General features: G+C 40.1%; 1 protein-coding gene across 2 annotated transcripts in view; it reads right to left on the bottom strand.

Moving 5' to 3' along the window:
* LOC134540213 (titin homolog) overlaps positions 1–19,642 on the bottom strand; it is a 134,038-nt gene that overhangs the window by 12,823 nt on the left and 101,573 nt on the right. For both annotated transcript variants that reach the window (XM_063382804.1, XM_063382805.1), the window contains exons 2-4: positions 14,459–14,710; positions 539–2,757; positions 3–208 (exon numbers count right to left, since the gene is read on the bottom strand). In XM_063382804.1, coding sequence (XP_063238874.1) covers positions 3–208; positions 539–2,757; positions 14,459–14,710 — 2,677 coding nt within the window. The remainder of the gene's footprint in view (positions 1–2; positions 209–538; positions 2,758–14,458; positions 14,711–19,642) is intronic.

Below are 19,642 nucleotides of genomic sequence, written 5' to 3'. Positions count from 1 at the left end.
ACTTCAAATTTTCCTTCACCTATAGATAGGTTGTCCTTGCGTTTTTGTACTATCGTCGTCTTCTCTGTAACTTGAAAGTCTTTAAATTCACTCTGGTTTGTTGTCTCAGTGATGAAATCTCCCTCAAGTTTGGTCCAGGTGTTTCGACGAATGAGAGGAGGACGAACTGATTTTTCTCCAGTAAATTCGGCATGAGTAGTCGTTTCCCCTGTAACAATTGATACAATGACAACATTTTAAGGAATTAATTTTTCTGAATTCATTTTAATGATTAGAGGTTCTACAAAAATACTTCCACATATATTAGCTCTAAAACATATTAACAAACGTTTTTGAGATATTTTTGTTCGGCTGGCCTTTAGATCATGTACTTCTAAACCATATTTACTTAACTTTATTTATTCTCATTCAATAATTTGATCAAACAAGTAAAACAAAGTTATGTAATATTTCACTTATTTACATTATATAATATTACAGTATTTTGAAGCCAGAAAAAAAGCATTATACAAACACCACTGATGTTTAATGTACTTACCAGTAAATAATCCTTCAGTTTTTAAATGGTCTTCATGCCTTTTTATTTCAGCTCTTTCACCGCGTACAATGCAGTACTCTTCATGAACATGGCTCTGTCCCATGAAATCTCCTTCGATTTTCAAATTGTCTTCATGACGCTTGACTTCTGCCCTTTCGCCTCTTACAACTTCATAAACATTTTTCCTCTCACCTACAAATTCGCCTTCTGGTCGTAAATTATCTTCTGGTCTCCTGATAGGTGCTCTGTCACCTTTAGTAATAGGTAATTTCTCCTCTTCTCTTACAAATTCGCCTTCTGGTTTTAAATTATCTACAGGTCTTTTTGTTGGTGCTCTTTCTCCTTTTGTCACTGGCAATTCTTTTTCTCTACCGATAAAATCTCCCTCTGGCTTTAGATTGTCAACTGGTCTTTTTATTACAGCTCTTTCTCCTTTGGTCACGGGTGACTCCTTCTCTCTCCCTACAAATTCACCTTCTGGTCGTAAGTTATCAACTGGTTTCTTTATCGGAGCTCTTTCACCTCTGGTAACAGGGGAATCTTTTTCTCTTCTTATAAAGTCTCCCTCTGGTGACAAGTTATCTTTTGGTTTTTTTGCAACTGGCCGTTCACCAGGTACAAATTCTTTAGGCTTTGGCCTGTCAAAATCACCTTCTGGCTTTAGATTATCAGGATGTTTGACAGGTAAAGTTCTTACACCTGGTTTATAATCATGATGTTCACGCTTAGTGAAATCTCCCTCGGGCCTCAAATTATCTGGATGTTTTACAATGGAGGCCCTTTCTCCAGGTCTGCAGGGAGATTCTTCAGGTTTTGCAAACTCTCCTTCAGGCTTGAGATTGTCGGGGTGTTTTACTAATGGACTTCTTTCTCCTGGTCTGTAATCAGTATGTTCTCGCTTGGCAAAGTCTCCCTCGGGCTTTAAATTATCTGGGTGTTTCACCACTGGAGCCCTCTCGCCAGGTCTGTAGGGAGATTCTTCAGGTTTTGCAAACTCTCCTTCAGGCTTGAGATTGTCGGGGTGTTTCACTAATGAACTTCTTTCTCCTGGTCTGTAATCAGTATGTTCTCGCTTGGCAAAGTCTCCCTCAGGCTTTAAATTATCTGGGTGTTTCACCACTGGAGCCCTCTCACCAGGTCTGTAGGGAGATTCTTCAGGTTTTGAAAACTCTCCTTCAGGCTTGAGATTGTCGGGGTGTTTCACTAATGGACTTCTTTCTCCTGGTCTGTAATCAGTATGTTCTCGCTTGGCAAAGTCTCCCTCGGGCTTTAAATTATCTGGGTGTTTCACTACTGGAGCCCTCTCGCCAGGTCTGTAAGGAGATTCTTCAGGTCGGTCGAACTCTCCTTCAGGCTTGAGATTATCATGATGTTTCACAGGTGAGGCTCTCTCTCCTGGTTTGTAGTCATTACGTTCACGCTTGGTAAAATCTCCTTCGGGCTTCAAGTTATCTGGGTGTTTTACTGCTGGAGCTCTTTCACCTGGTTTGTAGGGCGATTCTTGAGGCCTGTCGAATTCGCCTTCAGGTCTGAGATTATCTTCTGGCCTTTTCATTAGTGCTCTTTCTCCCCTCACAATCTGATATTCATTTCGTCTTTGAACATTAAATTCGCCTTCCAGTTTTAGATTATCTTGGTGTTTGCTCATCTCCACTCTTTCCCCTCTAGTTGCCGAGTATTCGTCACTTTTTTGAACAACATATTCACCATCTAGTTTTAAGTGATCTTCATGTTTGATTATTTCAGACCTTTCACCCCTAACCGCATTAAATTCAATCCGACGTTGAGCATCTAACTCTCCTTCAAGCCGTAAGTTATCTGCATGCTTTCTGATTTCCATTCGCTCGCCCCTTGTAGCCATCTCTTCCCTTTTAGTCACCAAGAATTCTCCTTCTAACTTTAAATTGTCTTCATGCCTGACGATATCTGCTCGCTCTCCACGAGTGACTCGAAAGTCTTCGTGGATCACACTCTGCCCTTGGAAGTCTCCCTCCACACGCAGGTTATCACTGTGGCGTTTAACATCTGCCCTCTCGCCATGAACTGGCTGGAACTGCTCCTTCAGGTGACTCTGCCCCGTGAATTCCCCTTCAGTCTTCAGATGGTCTCCATGATGGATGATTGGAGCACGTTCCCCTTTCACTGGCCTGTAGTCGTCCCGACTGTGTGGAGATCCGTAGAACTCTCCCTCCATGTGAAGGTGGTCCTCATAATGGTACCTGAAAAAAGAACAAAGGCATACTTAAAGCTACTGCAAGATTAGTAACATATTAAAAGCACTGATAATACACTGCAGAAGTAATCTAGGATAACTTCACATCCGGGGTCAAGGTCAAAATTCAAGGTCAATCTCATCCAAGATGGATGTCGTGACGTCACAATCCAACATGGCGGACATCGTCTCAAGAAAGGTGAGAATAAAAAAAATTAGCAATGGATTTGTTAACATTAAGGTTTTTAAAGTATTTTAGACAATCAATTGCAGATGCTTCAAAAGGAAAAATTACTATTTAAAAATCTTTGTGATAATTTGTGAATCGTACTTTCCCGGTTCCCGATTTTGTTTATTACATGGTGAGGATTTTTCCAAAATTAAACCAGTCTGGCATCGCAGTTTTTATCTGCATTTAGTGTCACCATTTAGCATTACAACGAGTGATCTAATCAAAAAAGCCAGCCTTTACATCGCTATCAGTCATGAACAGCAGTTTATAATAATATTCCATATATACATGCATGATGTTACAGCACGTGAACAAGTCATGTTTCTGTCTGAGGCTGTGTCGCAGTGAAAAGACATGGCTGGTGGTATGTGATACACATGGGCTATCTGACCGAATTGTAATTTCAACCTGCGAAAATAAAATTGGCTATAATGGTATGACAAGAAGTGAATGTTAAAACAAGAACACATTAGGCCTAAAATTGTAAAATACTACTTAATTCTCATGTGAAATAGGCGCCAAGAAAACTTACTGGCTAACCCAAATTCTAATTATTCTTTTTAATTATATCTGGCATGTTGGTGATATTATTCATCACCAAAAAGCCAGCAACCAACACTCCCATTTTATTTTCAATGAATTACTGATAACGAAGGAACTAACATGCACATTTTTTGACAAATTCTATGACCTGTAACATTTTGAGACCAAATTTAGTTAGTAGAAATTTCCACACGTGTATTCCCTACCAAAAATTTTCAACAGAAAACAACAGATATACAACAGAATATCACAACAGAAACCAACAGAAATACATTAACAAACAACAAGATTTTGTTTTATTCAATGCGGGAATTCGCCAATTGCTGTTGGTTTCTGTAGTAATTCTCAGTGTATTTCAGTGGTGTCTGTTGGTTTCTGTTGTAATTCGCAGTGTATTCTGTTGAATTCTAATGTATAAAAAATTGCCAAGATGGCAATCAAATTTCAAGATAGTGGACGCCACAGTAATAATAAATTATCACTGCACTGTAGTGGGTAAAAATTAAACTTACATGGCGGCAATGAACTCTAGCAGACGAAAACATGATGCCGGACGTGATGTCATACTGGCTAGCGATATATATATACGCACACACGCACACATACACACACATATATGCCTTGACATTAGTGGTAGGAAATCAGTCTGTCGCCGGCTTCTGGGGAGGAAGTATCCGTCGCAATTTTTATTATCATTTGACCTCATCGGGTTTGAACTGAGGACGCCATGATTTAAGTCCGTTTTTTAAATAATTTATTACAATTTTATTAATTAAATTGATTATGAATTTAAAATATTTTCCCAATTTCTAGCATAAAAATTAAGTATTTTTAGGAAACGGCCGTAACGATAATTGCAGCGGTTAGGTTAAAATTGAAAATGGCGGGTTTTACATAAGAAATTTTTATTATTTTTAAAATTTGTATGAAGAAATTGTATGAAGAATTTTTATTATTTTTTATTATCAATAATAAATTACATGTTTACTCTCGCCGGGAATCGAAGCAAGGACCGAAATCGATTAAGTAAATAAAAAATTTAAGTCAGCATTTTTTTTTTTTTAATTTTTCGGAATTTTTGGTCGAAAGTAAAAGAATTTGTATTTTATGGCCAAGGTCAAAGTCATGGTTCTGATATCAGCGGCATATGGCAGCTTGCTTTTAGGATTCTTGAGCCATTTTTAGTAATTTGTGTTTTTTCTATGGCAAAAGTATTTTGAGTTTTTTCGAATTCCAAATTTTTTAATTTTTGTGGCATAAACGGAAAATTTTTCCTCAAAACAGGAATTTTTGGCTCGAAATAGGGATAATGTTCAGGAATGTTTAGTAATTTTTGAGGAATATTTAGTCCAAGATGGCCACCAAAACATAAAAATCCAATATGGCGGTCTGCACCTCCGGTACCAAGCCTTGAAGCATGGCGCCGGAGGCCCATTTCTTTACTACTTGTAACAACAGAAATCCTTACAGCTGCAACCAATAAAATACAACAGAAAACAACAGATCCCAACCTAGTGCTTTACAACAAAATAAAAAAATTAAAATACAGCAAACAACAGAAACAAATACCTAGAATTCTTTACAACAGTAAACATAATAAACAAATCGAATAAAATGGTAAACACTAAAAAACAACAGACACTTAAACAGTGCCTTGCCACTGAAACAAACAAGTGACAATGAAAAACACTATAAAACGACAGGATGCTTTGCAGCAGACACCAACAGAATAGGTACAATAAAAATCATTATAAAATAACATACTCTAACAGAAACCACCAAAACACAATGGAAGGCATTATTTTACAATTGAAAAGAATATAATACTTTACAGTGGAAACCAACAACGTACAATATAATACAATGGAAGTTGCTAAAATATAACAGGAAACAACAGGACTCAGAACATAAACCTACAAAATTCCAAAGGATACAATTCGAAACACAAAAAAACAACAGCTCCAACTCAGTGACTTACAACAAAGGCCAAAAGAATACAATCAAAAATACTAAAGACCGACAGAAACCAATAAACAACATAAACCAACAGAATTCAATGAAAACTATTCAAAAACAACATACCCCAAAAAGTGCCTCGCATTAAAGAAACCACAAAGAAAAATAAAATACTATTGAAAATACTTAAATATGACATAAACTAATAGAAAGTCACATAACAGAAACCAAAAAATAAATAAACAATAAACCAGCATAAAACAACAGATCAATAGAATTCTTTTCCAACAGAAACCAACAAAATCCAGAAGATACAATGGAAAATACTAAAACAATAGAAACAAGCATACTGTTTCACAACAGAAAACAACCAAATTCAACAGATTCAGAGCCTAGTCAATCATGTCCTCATAAAAGACAGCCTGGACAATCAGGTCCAAGTAGGAACCAGAGAATGGTCTATCAGGACCTCATAGGAGCCATAGCCTGGTCCATCAGGTCCTCGTTGGAGCCAGAACCTAGTCCATCATGTCCTCATAAAAGACCAACCTGGACAATCAGGTCCAAGTAGGAACCAGAGAATGGTTCATAAGGACCTCATAGGAGCCAAAGCCTGGTCCATCAGGTCATCATTGGAGCTAGAACCTAGTCCATCATGTCCTCATAAAAGACCAACCTGGACAATCAGGTCCAAGTAGGAACCAGAGAATAGTTCATAAGGACCTCATAGGAGCCAGAGCCTGGTCCACCAGGTCCTCATTGGAGCTAGAACCTAGTCCATCATGTCCTCATAAAAGACCAACCTGGACAACCAGGTCCAAGTAGGAACCAGAGAATGGTTCATAAGGACCTCATAGGAGCCAGAGCCTGGTCCACCAGGTCCTCATTGGAGCTAGAACCTAGTCCATCATGTCCTCATAAAAGACCAACCTGGACAATCAGGTCCAAGTAGGAACCAGAGAATGGTTCATAAGGACCTCATAGGAGCCAGAGCCTGGTCCACCAGGTCCTCATTGGAGCTAGAACCTAGTCCATCATGTCCTCATAAAAGACCAACCTGGACAATCAGGTCCAAGTAGGAACCAGAGAATGGTTTATAAGGACCTCATAGGAGCCAGAGCCTGGTCCATCAGGTCCTCGTTGGAGCCAGAACCTAGTCCATCATGTCCTCATAAAAGACCAACCTGGACAATCAGGTCCAAGTAGGAACCAGAGGATGGTTCATAAGGACCTCATAGGAGCCAGAGCCTGGTCCATCAGGTCCTCATTGGAGCTAGTACCTATTCCATCATGTCCTCATAAAAGACCAACCTGGACAATCAGGTCCAAGTAGGAACCAGAGAATAGTTCATAAGGACCTCATAGGAGCCAGAGCCTGGTCCATCAGGTCCTCATTGGAGCTAGTACCTAGTCCATCATGTCCTCATAAAAGACCAACCTGGACAATCAGGTCCAAGTAGGAACCAGAGAATGGTTCATAAGGACCTCGTAGGAGCCAGAGCCTGGTCTATTAGGTCCTAATTGGAGCTAGTACCTAGTCCATCATGTCCTCATAAAAGTCCAACCTGGACAATCAGGTCCAAGTAGGAACCAGAGAATGGTTCATAAGGACCTCATAGGAGCCAGAGCCTGGTCCATCAGGTCCTCGTTGGAGCCAGAACCTAGTCCATCATGTCCTCATAAAAGACCAACCTGGACAATCAGGTCCAAGTAGGAACCAGAGAATGGTTCATAAGGACCTCATAGGAACCAGAGCCTGGTCCATCAGGTTCTCATTGGAGCCAGAACCTAGTCCATCATGTCCTCATAAAAGACCAACCTGGACAATCAGGTCCAAGTAGGAACCAGAGAATGGTCTATCAGGACCTCATAGGAGCCAGAGCCTGGTCCACCAGGTCCTCATTGGAGCCAGAACCTAGTCCATCATGTCCTCATAAAAGACCAACCTGGACAATCAGGTCCAAGTAGGAACCAGAGAATGGTTCATAAGGACCTCATAGGAGCCAGAGCCTGGTCCATCAGGTCCTCATTGGAGCTAGAACCTAGTCCATCATGTCCTCATAAAAGATCAATCTGGACAATCAGGTCAAAGTAGGAACCAGAGAATGGTTCATAAGGACCTCATAGGAGCCAGAGCCTGGTCCATCAGGTCCTCATTGGAGCTAGAACCTAGTCCATCATGTCCTCATAAAAGACCAACCTGGACAATCAGGTCCAAGTAGGAACCAGAGAATGGTCCATCAGGACCTCATAGGAGCCAGAGCCTGGTCAATCAGGACCCCATGGGTCCCAGAGCATGGTCCATCAGGTCCACATAGGAGCCAGAGGATGGATAGCAGCATGGAGTGGGCTTCAGTATAAATGTAGTGCATTCGCACTGGTGGCAATATAATGGGTGCAAACAATTTTAAAAGTGATTCCTACAGCACAGCTTAATATAACCTGAACTACTGCAAAATAAATACTTAATTTATTTAACTTATACAAAATATAATTCAACTTATTTACATTAATTATCTTTTATCTTTAAAAATAAAATTTTATAGTCCGTCTAACACGATGTAAAAGCAAAAATGCTATAATAGCAGAACAATTAGTATTTCCAACAAGTCCTAATTTTTGTATGATCGGTCCATGGATACAAGTGTCCTGTGGTTGAAGGAATTAACAACATGGTGGGAAAAATATGCACTTTTGCATGAAAATTTTGGAGAACTAGTAACAAACAAAATTCCAGTGACATAAGAATAGTCGTAACATTTTTAAAAAATCTTCTAACTGCTAAGTTTAATTAGTTAAATATTGTTGTATCGAACAAAAACATTAGTAGTATACAAATGAAGCCACGGACACAATCACATTCCTATTGGACTTCGGAATGATTGCTTGTTGGCTTGCCATTTGTCAGGATTCGGACATTTTCGGGCAAATTCTTAGCTCGAAACCTACGATCCGAAGCTCGTCGACAATGATTGGTCATCGTCGACTTCAACATCTGAAAATTCTGCAGCTTAACTTTTACTTAAAAAAATTACTATTTGTTACATGCCTAGATAAATCAGCTGCTAATTCAAAATATCCCGAAGCACGCAAGCGTATGAACATCCCCCAAGGTGTCTGTGCCTGTGTGTCAGGGCTGACACCATACGCGCGGTCCATCTGCCAGTCAGCGCTGACAGCAGCACCTACAGTTTCTGAGAGGCGTTGGATTCTGAATCGCACATTCCAACACTTACAAATATAATACGAATGCTTGTTTCTCCATTCGCCAATGACTCGCGTTAGCTGACAGTTCCCTCTGGTTGTACAGACCGCTATGACTCGCCAACGCCTTAGATGAGCATGTGCTTTGAACACACCCTCAGGGCAACCTGTTATGTTGTATGTGTGGCCCGGCTAAGCACACAGAGAAACGTAAAAAAAAAAAACAACAACAATCTTCCTTAGGAATTTTTCATTATGATGGTTGCGTTCTACGTTATTTGGAAATAAAAGAGTTTATTAAATTACCTTTGTTTATTTCTTTTCAAACAAAATGTTTTTTCTCATCATTACATGGCATCAGTACACAATTTTACACATGAATTTAGTTCGAGAGCTTTGTTACTTGCACAGTTTTTTGTCTTTTCTTAAACAAATTTTTACGATGTCTTTGAATTGTGATAGGATGAGGTCCAAATACATACCACAGCACCATACATCTTGCCGTTGACGGCCAAGGAGTCTTGTCACTCGCCAAAAAAACATATTTTAGTAATGTCCCTTGGTTAACTACATAACTCAAGGTACCGCCGATTGCGGACCGGAATCACACGAAGTCGGGCCGATGCCGTCGCCTAGGGCCTAAATTTCTAATTAATTAGTCCGAAAAATCAAGAACTTAAGTTAAAAAAAATACGGCCTGGCCCCAGCCCCTAGGCGTTAAATTTTCCCTTAGTGACTTTTCATTGTGATTCGTGACTTGCCGACGACGCGACCGGGTTCGGCAACGATCGAGCAACAAGTGACTAGACCGACGATACTACAACAAGTGGCTTGGTCGACGAGACTACCTTCCCTTGTAGAGGTGAAGACAAGGGAAGCAACCCCGTGGGCCAACTGACCAATCAGCGCACAGAATTCCAAAACATGACCATATAAGGAAATTCGGACGGGCGCATCATTCCATGCCAGGGCTCGCCCTGATTGGCTGGCTAGTGGTAGCCTCCAGAGAACCTACCAGACGGTCGCTACAGCTGTGCGTTCATGTGACGCGTAAATCCCAAAAACGCATTTACAAGGTGAAAAATAACTTTCTGGCGCCAGGGTGTCGCGCCTGTCCGCTCTTCCTTCTGTACTTTCCAGACTACTCTCGAAATATTACACTAGCAATATCCAATAGAATTTAAAAATTACCCAACAAATTTAAATACAATGTTCAAAATTTAGTAATCAAGGTTGAAATTAATACCGTATTAGAAATTTAGTTGAAAAATCATGTCCTGTAAAATTATAGTCTACACTGCTTTAAACAAAACAATTACTGAAATTAATTATCAAATATCAAAATTAATTATTATGAACTGGAATTAACTCTCAAATTAATAATTAAGTATCTCAAGGAAATAAGTATATTTTAAGGCTTTCCATGAAATTTAACCAAAGTAATTAATAACAATTCTTAACAGATCTGAACCATTATCCTTATCTACATATTAAATAATGATTATCTTTCATATCAAAGTTATTCGTAATATTATTATGACCCAAAAAAATATATGTACATCACAATTCCTCATTGTGCAATGCTACAAACCAAGTGCAGCGTAGTGTTGCAAGGGGAACAGGCCCCAGTGGACGAGATATCGGCTATCACGTGACACCTTTGTGCTCCTCTGTAGAGCTTCATGTGTCAATCCGCCGCATGTAACTCATTTCATTGTCAGATGTATTTTAGTTGTCATGTGATTCCGCGCGCTTGAGCCCAGGAGGTAGCCTGTTCCCCGCACACTTGGCGCGCGAAAAGCGACCCTATGTGGTGCGAGCTGCGCGGAGCCAGCAGTCGTCATTCCCCTGGCGCAGAGGGCCCTTCACTCCTCGCCGCCACCGACATTAGCTACAATAGTGAGTGTGATACTTGCCGTTGCACATTGTGGTGTGGCATGCACTCAAAGTGTTTTCCTTTTGTTTTTGTTGTTGGCAAACAGGACATCATGTAGGCTCAATTTTGTGAAAAAAATTTCTTTATGTTCTGGTTATAAGACCTTAAGGTTGTCCAATTATATCGCAAAGGTAAGTCGGTGAAGTTTATTATTAACCTAAAGTGAAGTGCCCCCAAGATATACAAAAAAAATATAAAAATATATATGGACGATAAACATTTTGAGAATGATATTGAAATAACTTAAAACTTTTTTTTAAATTATGTTACCTGTATTATTTGTAATTTTGGAACTGAACCTGTGTTTATATAATTTTGCCTACCAAGTTTGACATCTTGTGTCAATATCTATGACCTGCTTCGGGAAGGTCACCTTTGTCTCGCCCGTCTGCTTTTGTCGTCAGCCATCATGAGAACTTTGCAGCTGTAATTGTGTTTTTTTAAATCCACTTGATGATGTGGTAAATTCGTAACTTCATACCGCCATTTGGGTGAGTTTTCTTGCTTGATTCCCCCGGAATCATTTGAAATACCTATATATTTTTGTCCTGTCTTATATTTTATTTATTTTTTGCAATTTCTTTTAGAGGTCCTTGAGTTGCGTGAGACATCCGGGCCCATGCTTGATTAGTCCATTAAGTACTGGAACGGGAGTGAGCATTTCTCCTCTGCTTACGGCCTCAGGATACTGCCTGCAATTTCAGGAAAGTCACTACCATAAATTTCCTTCCGCTTGAAGCATGTTTGCACAGGAACTTTCCTTGTTGGACTTCCACATATGACATCGAAATTCTAACCTAACCAATGAAAGGACCTATTTTATATTATCAACTAAAAAAATAAATTTTGTTATTATCATTTGTATAAAATGATAAAATTAATTGTAATAGCCACTATGGTGTAACAAGTTCATGTTTTAACCTTTTTTGTTTTCGTCTTTGCCGCTTATTTATATATGTTGTTTGTAAATGTTGGAACCTCAAAATACTCAATTATGATATCAAGTTAATGTAAAGAAAGTTCTGTAGGTATGTGCATAATATATTTAAAAGTAAATAAATATGGCACCACACTGAAGTTTGTATTCTTTCATATAAAATTAAAATCAATTGCTTTCATTATTTAATTGATCTTTTTTTTGTTGTTATTGTATATCGGTTGTATGAGCCAAGTGATAAGTTAGTCATCGAATGTTTTATACATTGATTCTCTCTCTACACGTGCAGGGCACTATGCCAGTGAGCCCAAGGTCTCGGGCGCTTCTCTGCTGTAACCTTGACGAGGCTAACCAAGCCAAGTGAGGTAGATATGGCAGCGATATCAAAACCTTTTTCTTTTGTTCAACGGCCTGCCTCCACTCGCTTGACTTAAAACATCAGCCGCTTAACTCAGTGTTCTTTTCTAGTTTTATACTATATCAGTAGTTAAGGCTTCGCCGCACCATAGTTGAAGGGCCACGCCACATTGACCCCTCCTCGGTTAACGGGGATGAACAGCCGGACTATGGATGTTGCCAGCACTGGGCGGCCTATGGGGCTAAACGTGCGCCTCGCTCAATAAGTATTAATTTAATTCAGGGACGTTGGGATGTATCATGTAGTGACCACGCAAGATGTGTGCTTCAAGGGGCTCTCCACCCAGGCTTAATACTTTAACTTTACCTTCAGTGTAAACAGTGCAATCGTCTCCATGTGACCTTACGGAACTAACCTCAAGTTTGAACTGTTTGTTTCCCTCTCCCACATCGTAATTGTTATATGTAATATTCGTGTGTTTTGTTTAAGGGTCAAATTATTGTGCTTCGTTCATGTTGTTATGTGGAGCGAACGTTCCTTACGAATCTGGCCTCCATCATTTACGCCGCCTTCAGTGTGAGACTTGTATCTAACTGCTGACCGACAGTGTGCAGGTCATGCTATTGCACCCACACGCGAAGGGCCATCCCTGTGGACAGCACCTTGTACAGGGTCGCCTTGTATTAAACCAGACGTCTTACAGAGTTCGAAGTCATTCCGCACGGGACCATGCTTTTAAGGTGCTGGCTGGCAGCAGAGCGAGTAGTCACTGTAGCCACTATCACCACCAGGGGCGCTTGCGTCTCTGGCCAAAAACTCCGCACCTAATACAACATAAAAGAGGACCAAGCGTCCAAGTTCCCAAACCCTGCATGGCAGACTTTTTTCTACTACGACCAACTCTTCATCCAAACCATCGTCTGTCTCCTGTATCATCCTAGGGTATTAATGCATGCCCGTACATCCCACATGACTTCGAGCCTACCTGTGTCTGCGCAGGTTTCACCTGGGCCCAAATAAACATTTTAAGCAAGTTTTAAGTTTGCTTCAGTCGCTTCCATGGCTGGTCAATCACCGCACAAAGCACACAATGACTAGGCGCATAGTCTTCAGCCTAACCAGGACCCCCTCCTAAAAAAATTGTTGCCAAATATTTCACTAGTTGTAAACCATAATATGATAGTGTTGCCTATGAAGTGCACTACTGTCGACATATACTACAATATTATATGTATGTATTAGGTACTACTATTGTAAAAAAAGTTTCATGTTAGTCCGTATGAAGTTATCTTAAAATTTTTGATACAATTTCAATACTCTAATTCCCATCTTTAGCTTGAAAGCACAATGCCTCTGATCACACGGCTATCTTTGATGCAAGGTTTTTTATATGTGTATACTAGAAGTAATATTCTTTCGATAAATGGTACATTTCTGTTGGAACACGTTCAACAAGTCTAAATCGCACAAGTAATTGTATTCCTGCCCTAATTAACTAACTTAAGTATTAAAAATTGTTATAAACTCAATTTATACTGATTTATTTACTAAATGTTTTTCAACCATTCTAGCTTGACTAGCATCGCTATTCAGATACAACTAGCAGTCATTTAGATGTTCATGATCATTCACATTAACTCAAATATCCTTAAAAGTACTTCGAATTTAACATTTTAGAGGAAAAAATTCAATTTCGAGAGAAAATTTTACATGTTGTTTTCCAAAACTATCAGTGACTTGAAATGTCTGCAAAGCAGCTAAAACTCAGCCGCTGAGTCTGGGCCTTTACTGCAGATGATGTTTGACGTATCAGGCGAGATCTGAGACCTCAATCTCGTGTTTACCTAAAATATATAAAAAAAACAAATATTTTAAAATAATAATTTAAGGACACATACCATTGCTTGGTTTTAACTGTATGTCATAGAGAAATCATTAGAATGAACAAGAAATTTTAATACACAAACACACAGAAAACCGGCCAAAATCAGCCGATGTGAAATGTTAAACAAACAGATAGCACAAAGAGAATTCCATGGAAGGAATTAGTGAGAAAAAAATCACATCACAGACAAACAGTGGTCTGATAACAATTAGAAAGTTGTAAAAAGAACAGAAAATTCAGACAAACAACAGCCTTGGTCAACACAGCAACAAAAATATAAACCCAACGATGATTCAAAATGGATAATCTCAACACAATGATGCACAGGCGAACACAGTGATAAAACTAAACAAATGATCTGGACACTACAACGATGACAGCACAGACAAACACAGTTGATTTTCTACGAAAAACAGTTGCAACATTTCGGGAACTACATCTCAGACACAACAAACTAATAGGGGGTGCTATAATGCAAGAAGTACATTATTAACCAATACAGGAGGCGCTCCTCGGCTTGATGCTAAGCTGAAGCTTCCTCCATAACTCAAGGAGTGTTCTATTATTAAATACAGGAGGCACTACCTGTCCTGGTTCTAGATTAATCCCTCCGCTGTAACTGTAGGAGTACGTTATCGAAAAGAGGAGGAGGCACACCTGGCCCGGTGCTCCGAGTGCTCCGAGTGCTTCTCGTCGTAGTCGGCGCGGTAGGCGGAGGTGGTCTCGAGCTGGCCCTGGGGCAGCTCCAGCGCCGTGTGCAGCCGCTGCAGCCGTGGCCTGTCCACCTCGTCGCGCGAGTAGCCGTGGAACTCGGCGTGCGACAGCGAGGTGACGCCGGCGAGCGTCGCGTCGCGCTGCAGGTCCAGCGGCGGCTCCGTCGACTCATAGCGGTGCGGGCAGTGGTGGCGCCTGAAACAGTGCAACACTCTCAGTGGTGGCGCCTGCAACAGTGCAACACTCTCAGTAGTGGCGCCTGTAGCAATGCAATCCTCATAGCGGTGCGGGCAGCGGTGGTGCCTGAAACAGTGTAACACTCTCATTGGTGGCGCCTGCAACCTGCAACACTCTCAGTAGTGGCGCCTGTAGCAATGCAATCCTCAGAGCGGTGCGGGCAGCGGTGACGCCTGAATAAATGCAACCTGCTCACGCATGTTCCAGAACTGCTATGCTCGCCCTACTTACACTTTACACCTATCCCTCATTTAGCACGTCTTCAGATTAAGCGGATTCATTTAACGCGATTTTAATTTTACTGCCACAGTCTTGAATAGTACGTCTGTAAATTTCAGTTAGCGCTAAATCTCCGCAGGCAAAAGAAATGTCGGGCACGACGCCATGAAGTCTGTTTCAACTTCTGTAAACAACAGATGTGCCGTGCGATAAAAGTTACCCAAACAAGGAAGGGAAGAGATGTGGAAGAGATGTGCGCACAGGTCTGACTACTCTATCGGCTGTTGTACAAACATCAGCTATGGCGAGTTAAATTGCGGATTTGGAGTGTATAGGACCACATGTTTTATTCGTCCGCGCGTTTGCCGCCATGCCGTACTGAATTCGCCTGACGACAGACCGGGCCGTGAGCTCAATCTAGCCAGTAGCAGGGAATTTACACAAACAAAAGCAACGTCTGTCTGCCCATTCATCTGCTGGTAACTGTACGTGCGTAACCGTCTGCAGTTGGAATCATAGTGGAATCAGGCTTCCAAGTGATATTACATTGCATAGTTTTCAAGTATTTGCGACAAAACTAGAAGTATTACGGCACGCAGATTGTCATGAAGGCCACACTTATGTTGGTCGCACTTTAGTTTTAAGCAAGTCAACTGTGCGCACAATTTGTTTTAAAGACGTTTTTAAACGTTATAACCTTTATCTGTTCATCTGCGTCGCCACGGTGTACCGCTTATAAAAATGCAGCCAGCGTTAGTTGGCATCATTAATGTTTGGTTATGTTGCTTCCCGTATAGAGCGCGCACACGTAGACGAATATCGATATTGATATCTCGCCGATTGCATGCAATGGGCGCTCTCTGTCTTGTGCCGAGTTAACTGCATTTGATAGCCCGCACTCTTTTGAGGGATGTGTGTATTACGACGATAGTTCAGGCTCGCATTCGGGTCACAGATTTTGTTTTTCTATTTAAAGTTGAAGAAAGGTTTTTGTTGCATGACATTAATTTAAATTGTTTGGTTGCTTTTGTATACTCTGTTTTTAAGTAAACGTACTTTCCATGAATGGGTATTGTTTTTAAGAATAACTTTACCTAACAAAAAAATTTTTACACATAAAAATCGCACCCCTAATTTTCAAACTTGATTTTAGTATAAAATGTGCGACCATTATGCAATAAAACAAGGTAAGCACTTTAATTTTTGAAAAATTAAAATTTTTATCCGGACAGTAATATCGGTTTCACAGTCAGTAAAGGATGGTTTGGAAAGGTACGCGACGTGAGTTGAAGGTCTCGCCCGGGCGGGCAAGTCAGCCAGCCGACTGACGATAAAGTACATAACCACGTATCTCCCGTTACGCTGTGTCGTATTTGTAATACAAAGTGCGATGGGAGGCATATAAAGATAAATGGTGTGACATATTTATCGTTGAGTGTTATTATACGCATTTATATTACGTAAAGTACATTTTCCTACACAATTTTGGAACAAATTAAATAAACTAGCTTGCTATTTATGGAAACTAATGCTTCAGAATAAGCGCGATTTCGAATAACACGAGCATTTTCAGGAACGCATTATTCGAGCTAAGTGAGAGATAGGTACTACCTTAGGGCCGCAACAACTTATGATAAAGTCTACACGCGTTACTCCGTTAACCATATTAATAAACCAGGATTTTACATTCCTTCGACATGAAGTCATTTAGAGATGTTAGAGGCGCAAAGAATGCATCAGAGACGGAAAATGTTATTGGGGGAGTGGCATCGAGTTAGATAAACCAACAATCGCAAGGCAACTGTTTCGCCACATTTTCCTCTAGCGGAATTTCAGGTGACTCCGACGGGAATCGAACCCGTGTTGTCTCGTTGCATAAAAATCAGGGGCGTAGCCAGGGGGGGGTTTTAGGGGTTCAAACCCCCCCCTTAGCACCAAATCTTTAATTAATTTCTTATTCATCACTCAAACAAAGTTCATATTAAAATTAATAAAATTTTTACCATTACAATTTTTAAATTTAAGTACCGAAAACTGCTAAAATAGCACTATTTTACACCTTTAAATCCAAATTTTCCCGGGGGAGGACCCCCGGACCCCCCGCTTTAATACGGGGGGGGGGGGAGGACATGCTTCTTAACACCCTCCATACACAAATCCTGGCTACGCCACTGATAAAAATCATTTGACACCTTAACCATCGTGGCCGTTATTAAGGATGCCGACAATGAATACTGCTTGCGGACGTTAGCAGTTAGGTCAACAAATACAGTTGAAGTAAGATAATGACTTTTATCTTACGTCAATGTAAGTGGCGCAATTTTTTGAAGCGCCACCCAAATTTTGTTTTGGCAGTCTGCGTTTGAACCCCGGGTAAATCATGGGTAGGTATGTATGTGTACCTTTACATACTCGACAGTTTAGGTTTTGTTTTAATCGTTTACCACCATCTTAAAACTAGCTTCACATCTATTTTCTCCTTTCAACAATCACACTCACACATACACACACATTATAGATATATACACCATTATTACCAACATTTGTAGTTTTTGTCGCATAGTACGACTTAAATATAGTTGGATTTTTAATATTTATTTCAAACAAAAAAAAACGGATATTTAGTTTATGCCTGAAATGTAACCCGATTTATTAAAGTAGCTATTTACCGGTATTAAAAAATTAAGGTATGTACATGTAATAATGTAACTGTCAGAAAACTGTCCAAAATGCCAATGTAGCAGATTTATTTTTCAGGGTTCCACTATTTTTAGGCAATTTTCACGATTTTAACTTTAATGTATATTTATAGCTTGTTAGTAGTAGGCCTAAAACTATTTTTTTCTTGCATCCCCTAGGCGCATACATGCATTGTCTGTGGTAACCTACTTTTATCTAAAATTCGTGAAAATGCCTGTACACAAAAACTGCGCCTGTTTCTTCAGTATACTCCACACCGCATATGTAATAGGCTATTTACTTACGCTAGGAACTAGTTGGCTCAATGAGGTATGAAGTTAAAGCTTAAATAGTTATACGTTTTACCGATTGCTTTTTTTTCTAGCTAAAACTGCAACTGCAATTGCCAAATCCAAGGTTTTTTTTTTATTTTCTACGGTGAAACGACACATCCAACAGCAACAGTAACCACAAAACTGATCGCGTGTGGGCAAGGAACAGTTCGGGCTGTTCGTTCCGAACTGATCGTGGAGCAGAGGGCCTCAGTTCAGTCCTAACTGTCAGTTCGGGCTGAGCAGTCCAAACTGGGAGCTGGACTGGTCGTGTTTGGGGGCCCTAAGAGAGCTCTCATGATTACAAAAAGGCCTTCAAAGGATAGTAATGTCACAAAATAATATCATTCACATGCTGCGAGCGACAGTTGTGAGTTCACGCACCCGTATTGTCCACGAGAAGTAAATCCGCGTGAAAAACCACTTCATATAAAAAAATATTAAATTACTTATAAGATATCACGGCCTCTAACGCTTGCGCGCAAAACAACCACAGAATGGTCACAAAACTTCAAACTTGCTTTTTGGTGAACATATTTGCACGTAAGTTTACACTTTACTGTCAACACTTTAACAAACTGTATGCGTTGTGCATGATTGTCACTCCAACAAATACCACTTCAAACATTCGTGAAATCACTCACCAAATGCCTACCACTTCACGTCACATTTTGGAGATTGAAATCTAAACTACGTAAATAAAGACTCTTCTTTCGCTTTTGTTACTGTAGCATGTTTAGTGAGTCATTCAGCAGATTAAAGCATTTGCAAACACTTAGAACAAGTAAGCAAACTACGTGTGGTTTGTTTAAATGCGCAACTGAAACGCTTTATTAATGTGATATACATCAATAAAGATGATCAGTTATTATAATTATTTGATATGAATTACTGTTTACGGGTCGCTGAAAGTGAAATATTTGCAGCCTAAGGTAACTTTCGAATTTCTACAAACAGCGATTTCCCGTGAAAGTGTCTCGAGACTTGGTATTTCCGTCTCTGCGCAGAAACGATTATTTTTAATCATCGAGGAGAGCTGTGGAGTTTCTTTTAGCCGCTGATGTTCAATCCTTACGAGAATCATGGTCATCCAAGCTCAAGTTAAACTTGCGTGATTCTGATTACCCAGGTAAGATAGAAAATTGATTCTCATTCGTGAGGAAGCAAAAAAAATAATACTGGAACTAACAAAATATATATGATAATAAATTACTTTAAAAAATGAGAGAAAGCGCGGTTTGGATCCGTGGCGTAGATTTTTCGTGAAAATGTTTGGATGAAATCATTACAAGCGTTACGTGTTAATATAAAATTTAACTATCAATATCTTACCAATGTCGTAGTTAAACGAGTTTCCACTCTTCACTAATTTTAAACTTCACGCAAGGCTACTTCGTAACAATCAAGCGCATGCGCCTACACTGATACGATGACGTCACAGGCAAAACAAATACCGCGCGACAAACATGCAACGGCACGATCTCTCCGCTGTTGGTGCATTGTTTGTCTCGTGGTCATCAGCGATTCGAATCCGACGGTATTTTGTCACACAAGAGAGTTCGACCGACCGTCACTGACCGAGCTAATAGACGATTTCACGTCAATAACTGAGTTGATTAAAGATAAATTCAATGAGTCCTCTGTGAGATACCACACAATC

This window comes from Bacillus rossius, chromosome 16 (assembly GCF_032445375.1).
Source record: "Bacillus rossius redtenbacheri isolate Brsri chromosome 16, Brsri_v3, whole genome shotgun sequence".
NCBI lineage: Eukaryota > Metazoa > Arthropoda > Insecta > Phasmatodea > Bacillidae > Bacillus > Bacillus rossius.
This window is presented reverse-complemented; position numbering and strand designations above follow the sequence as displayed.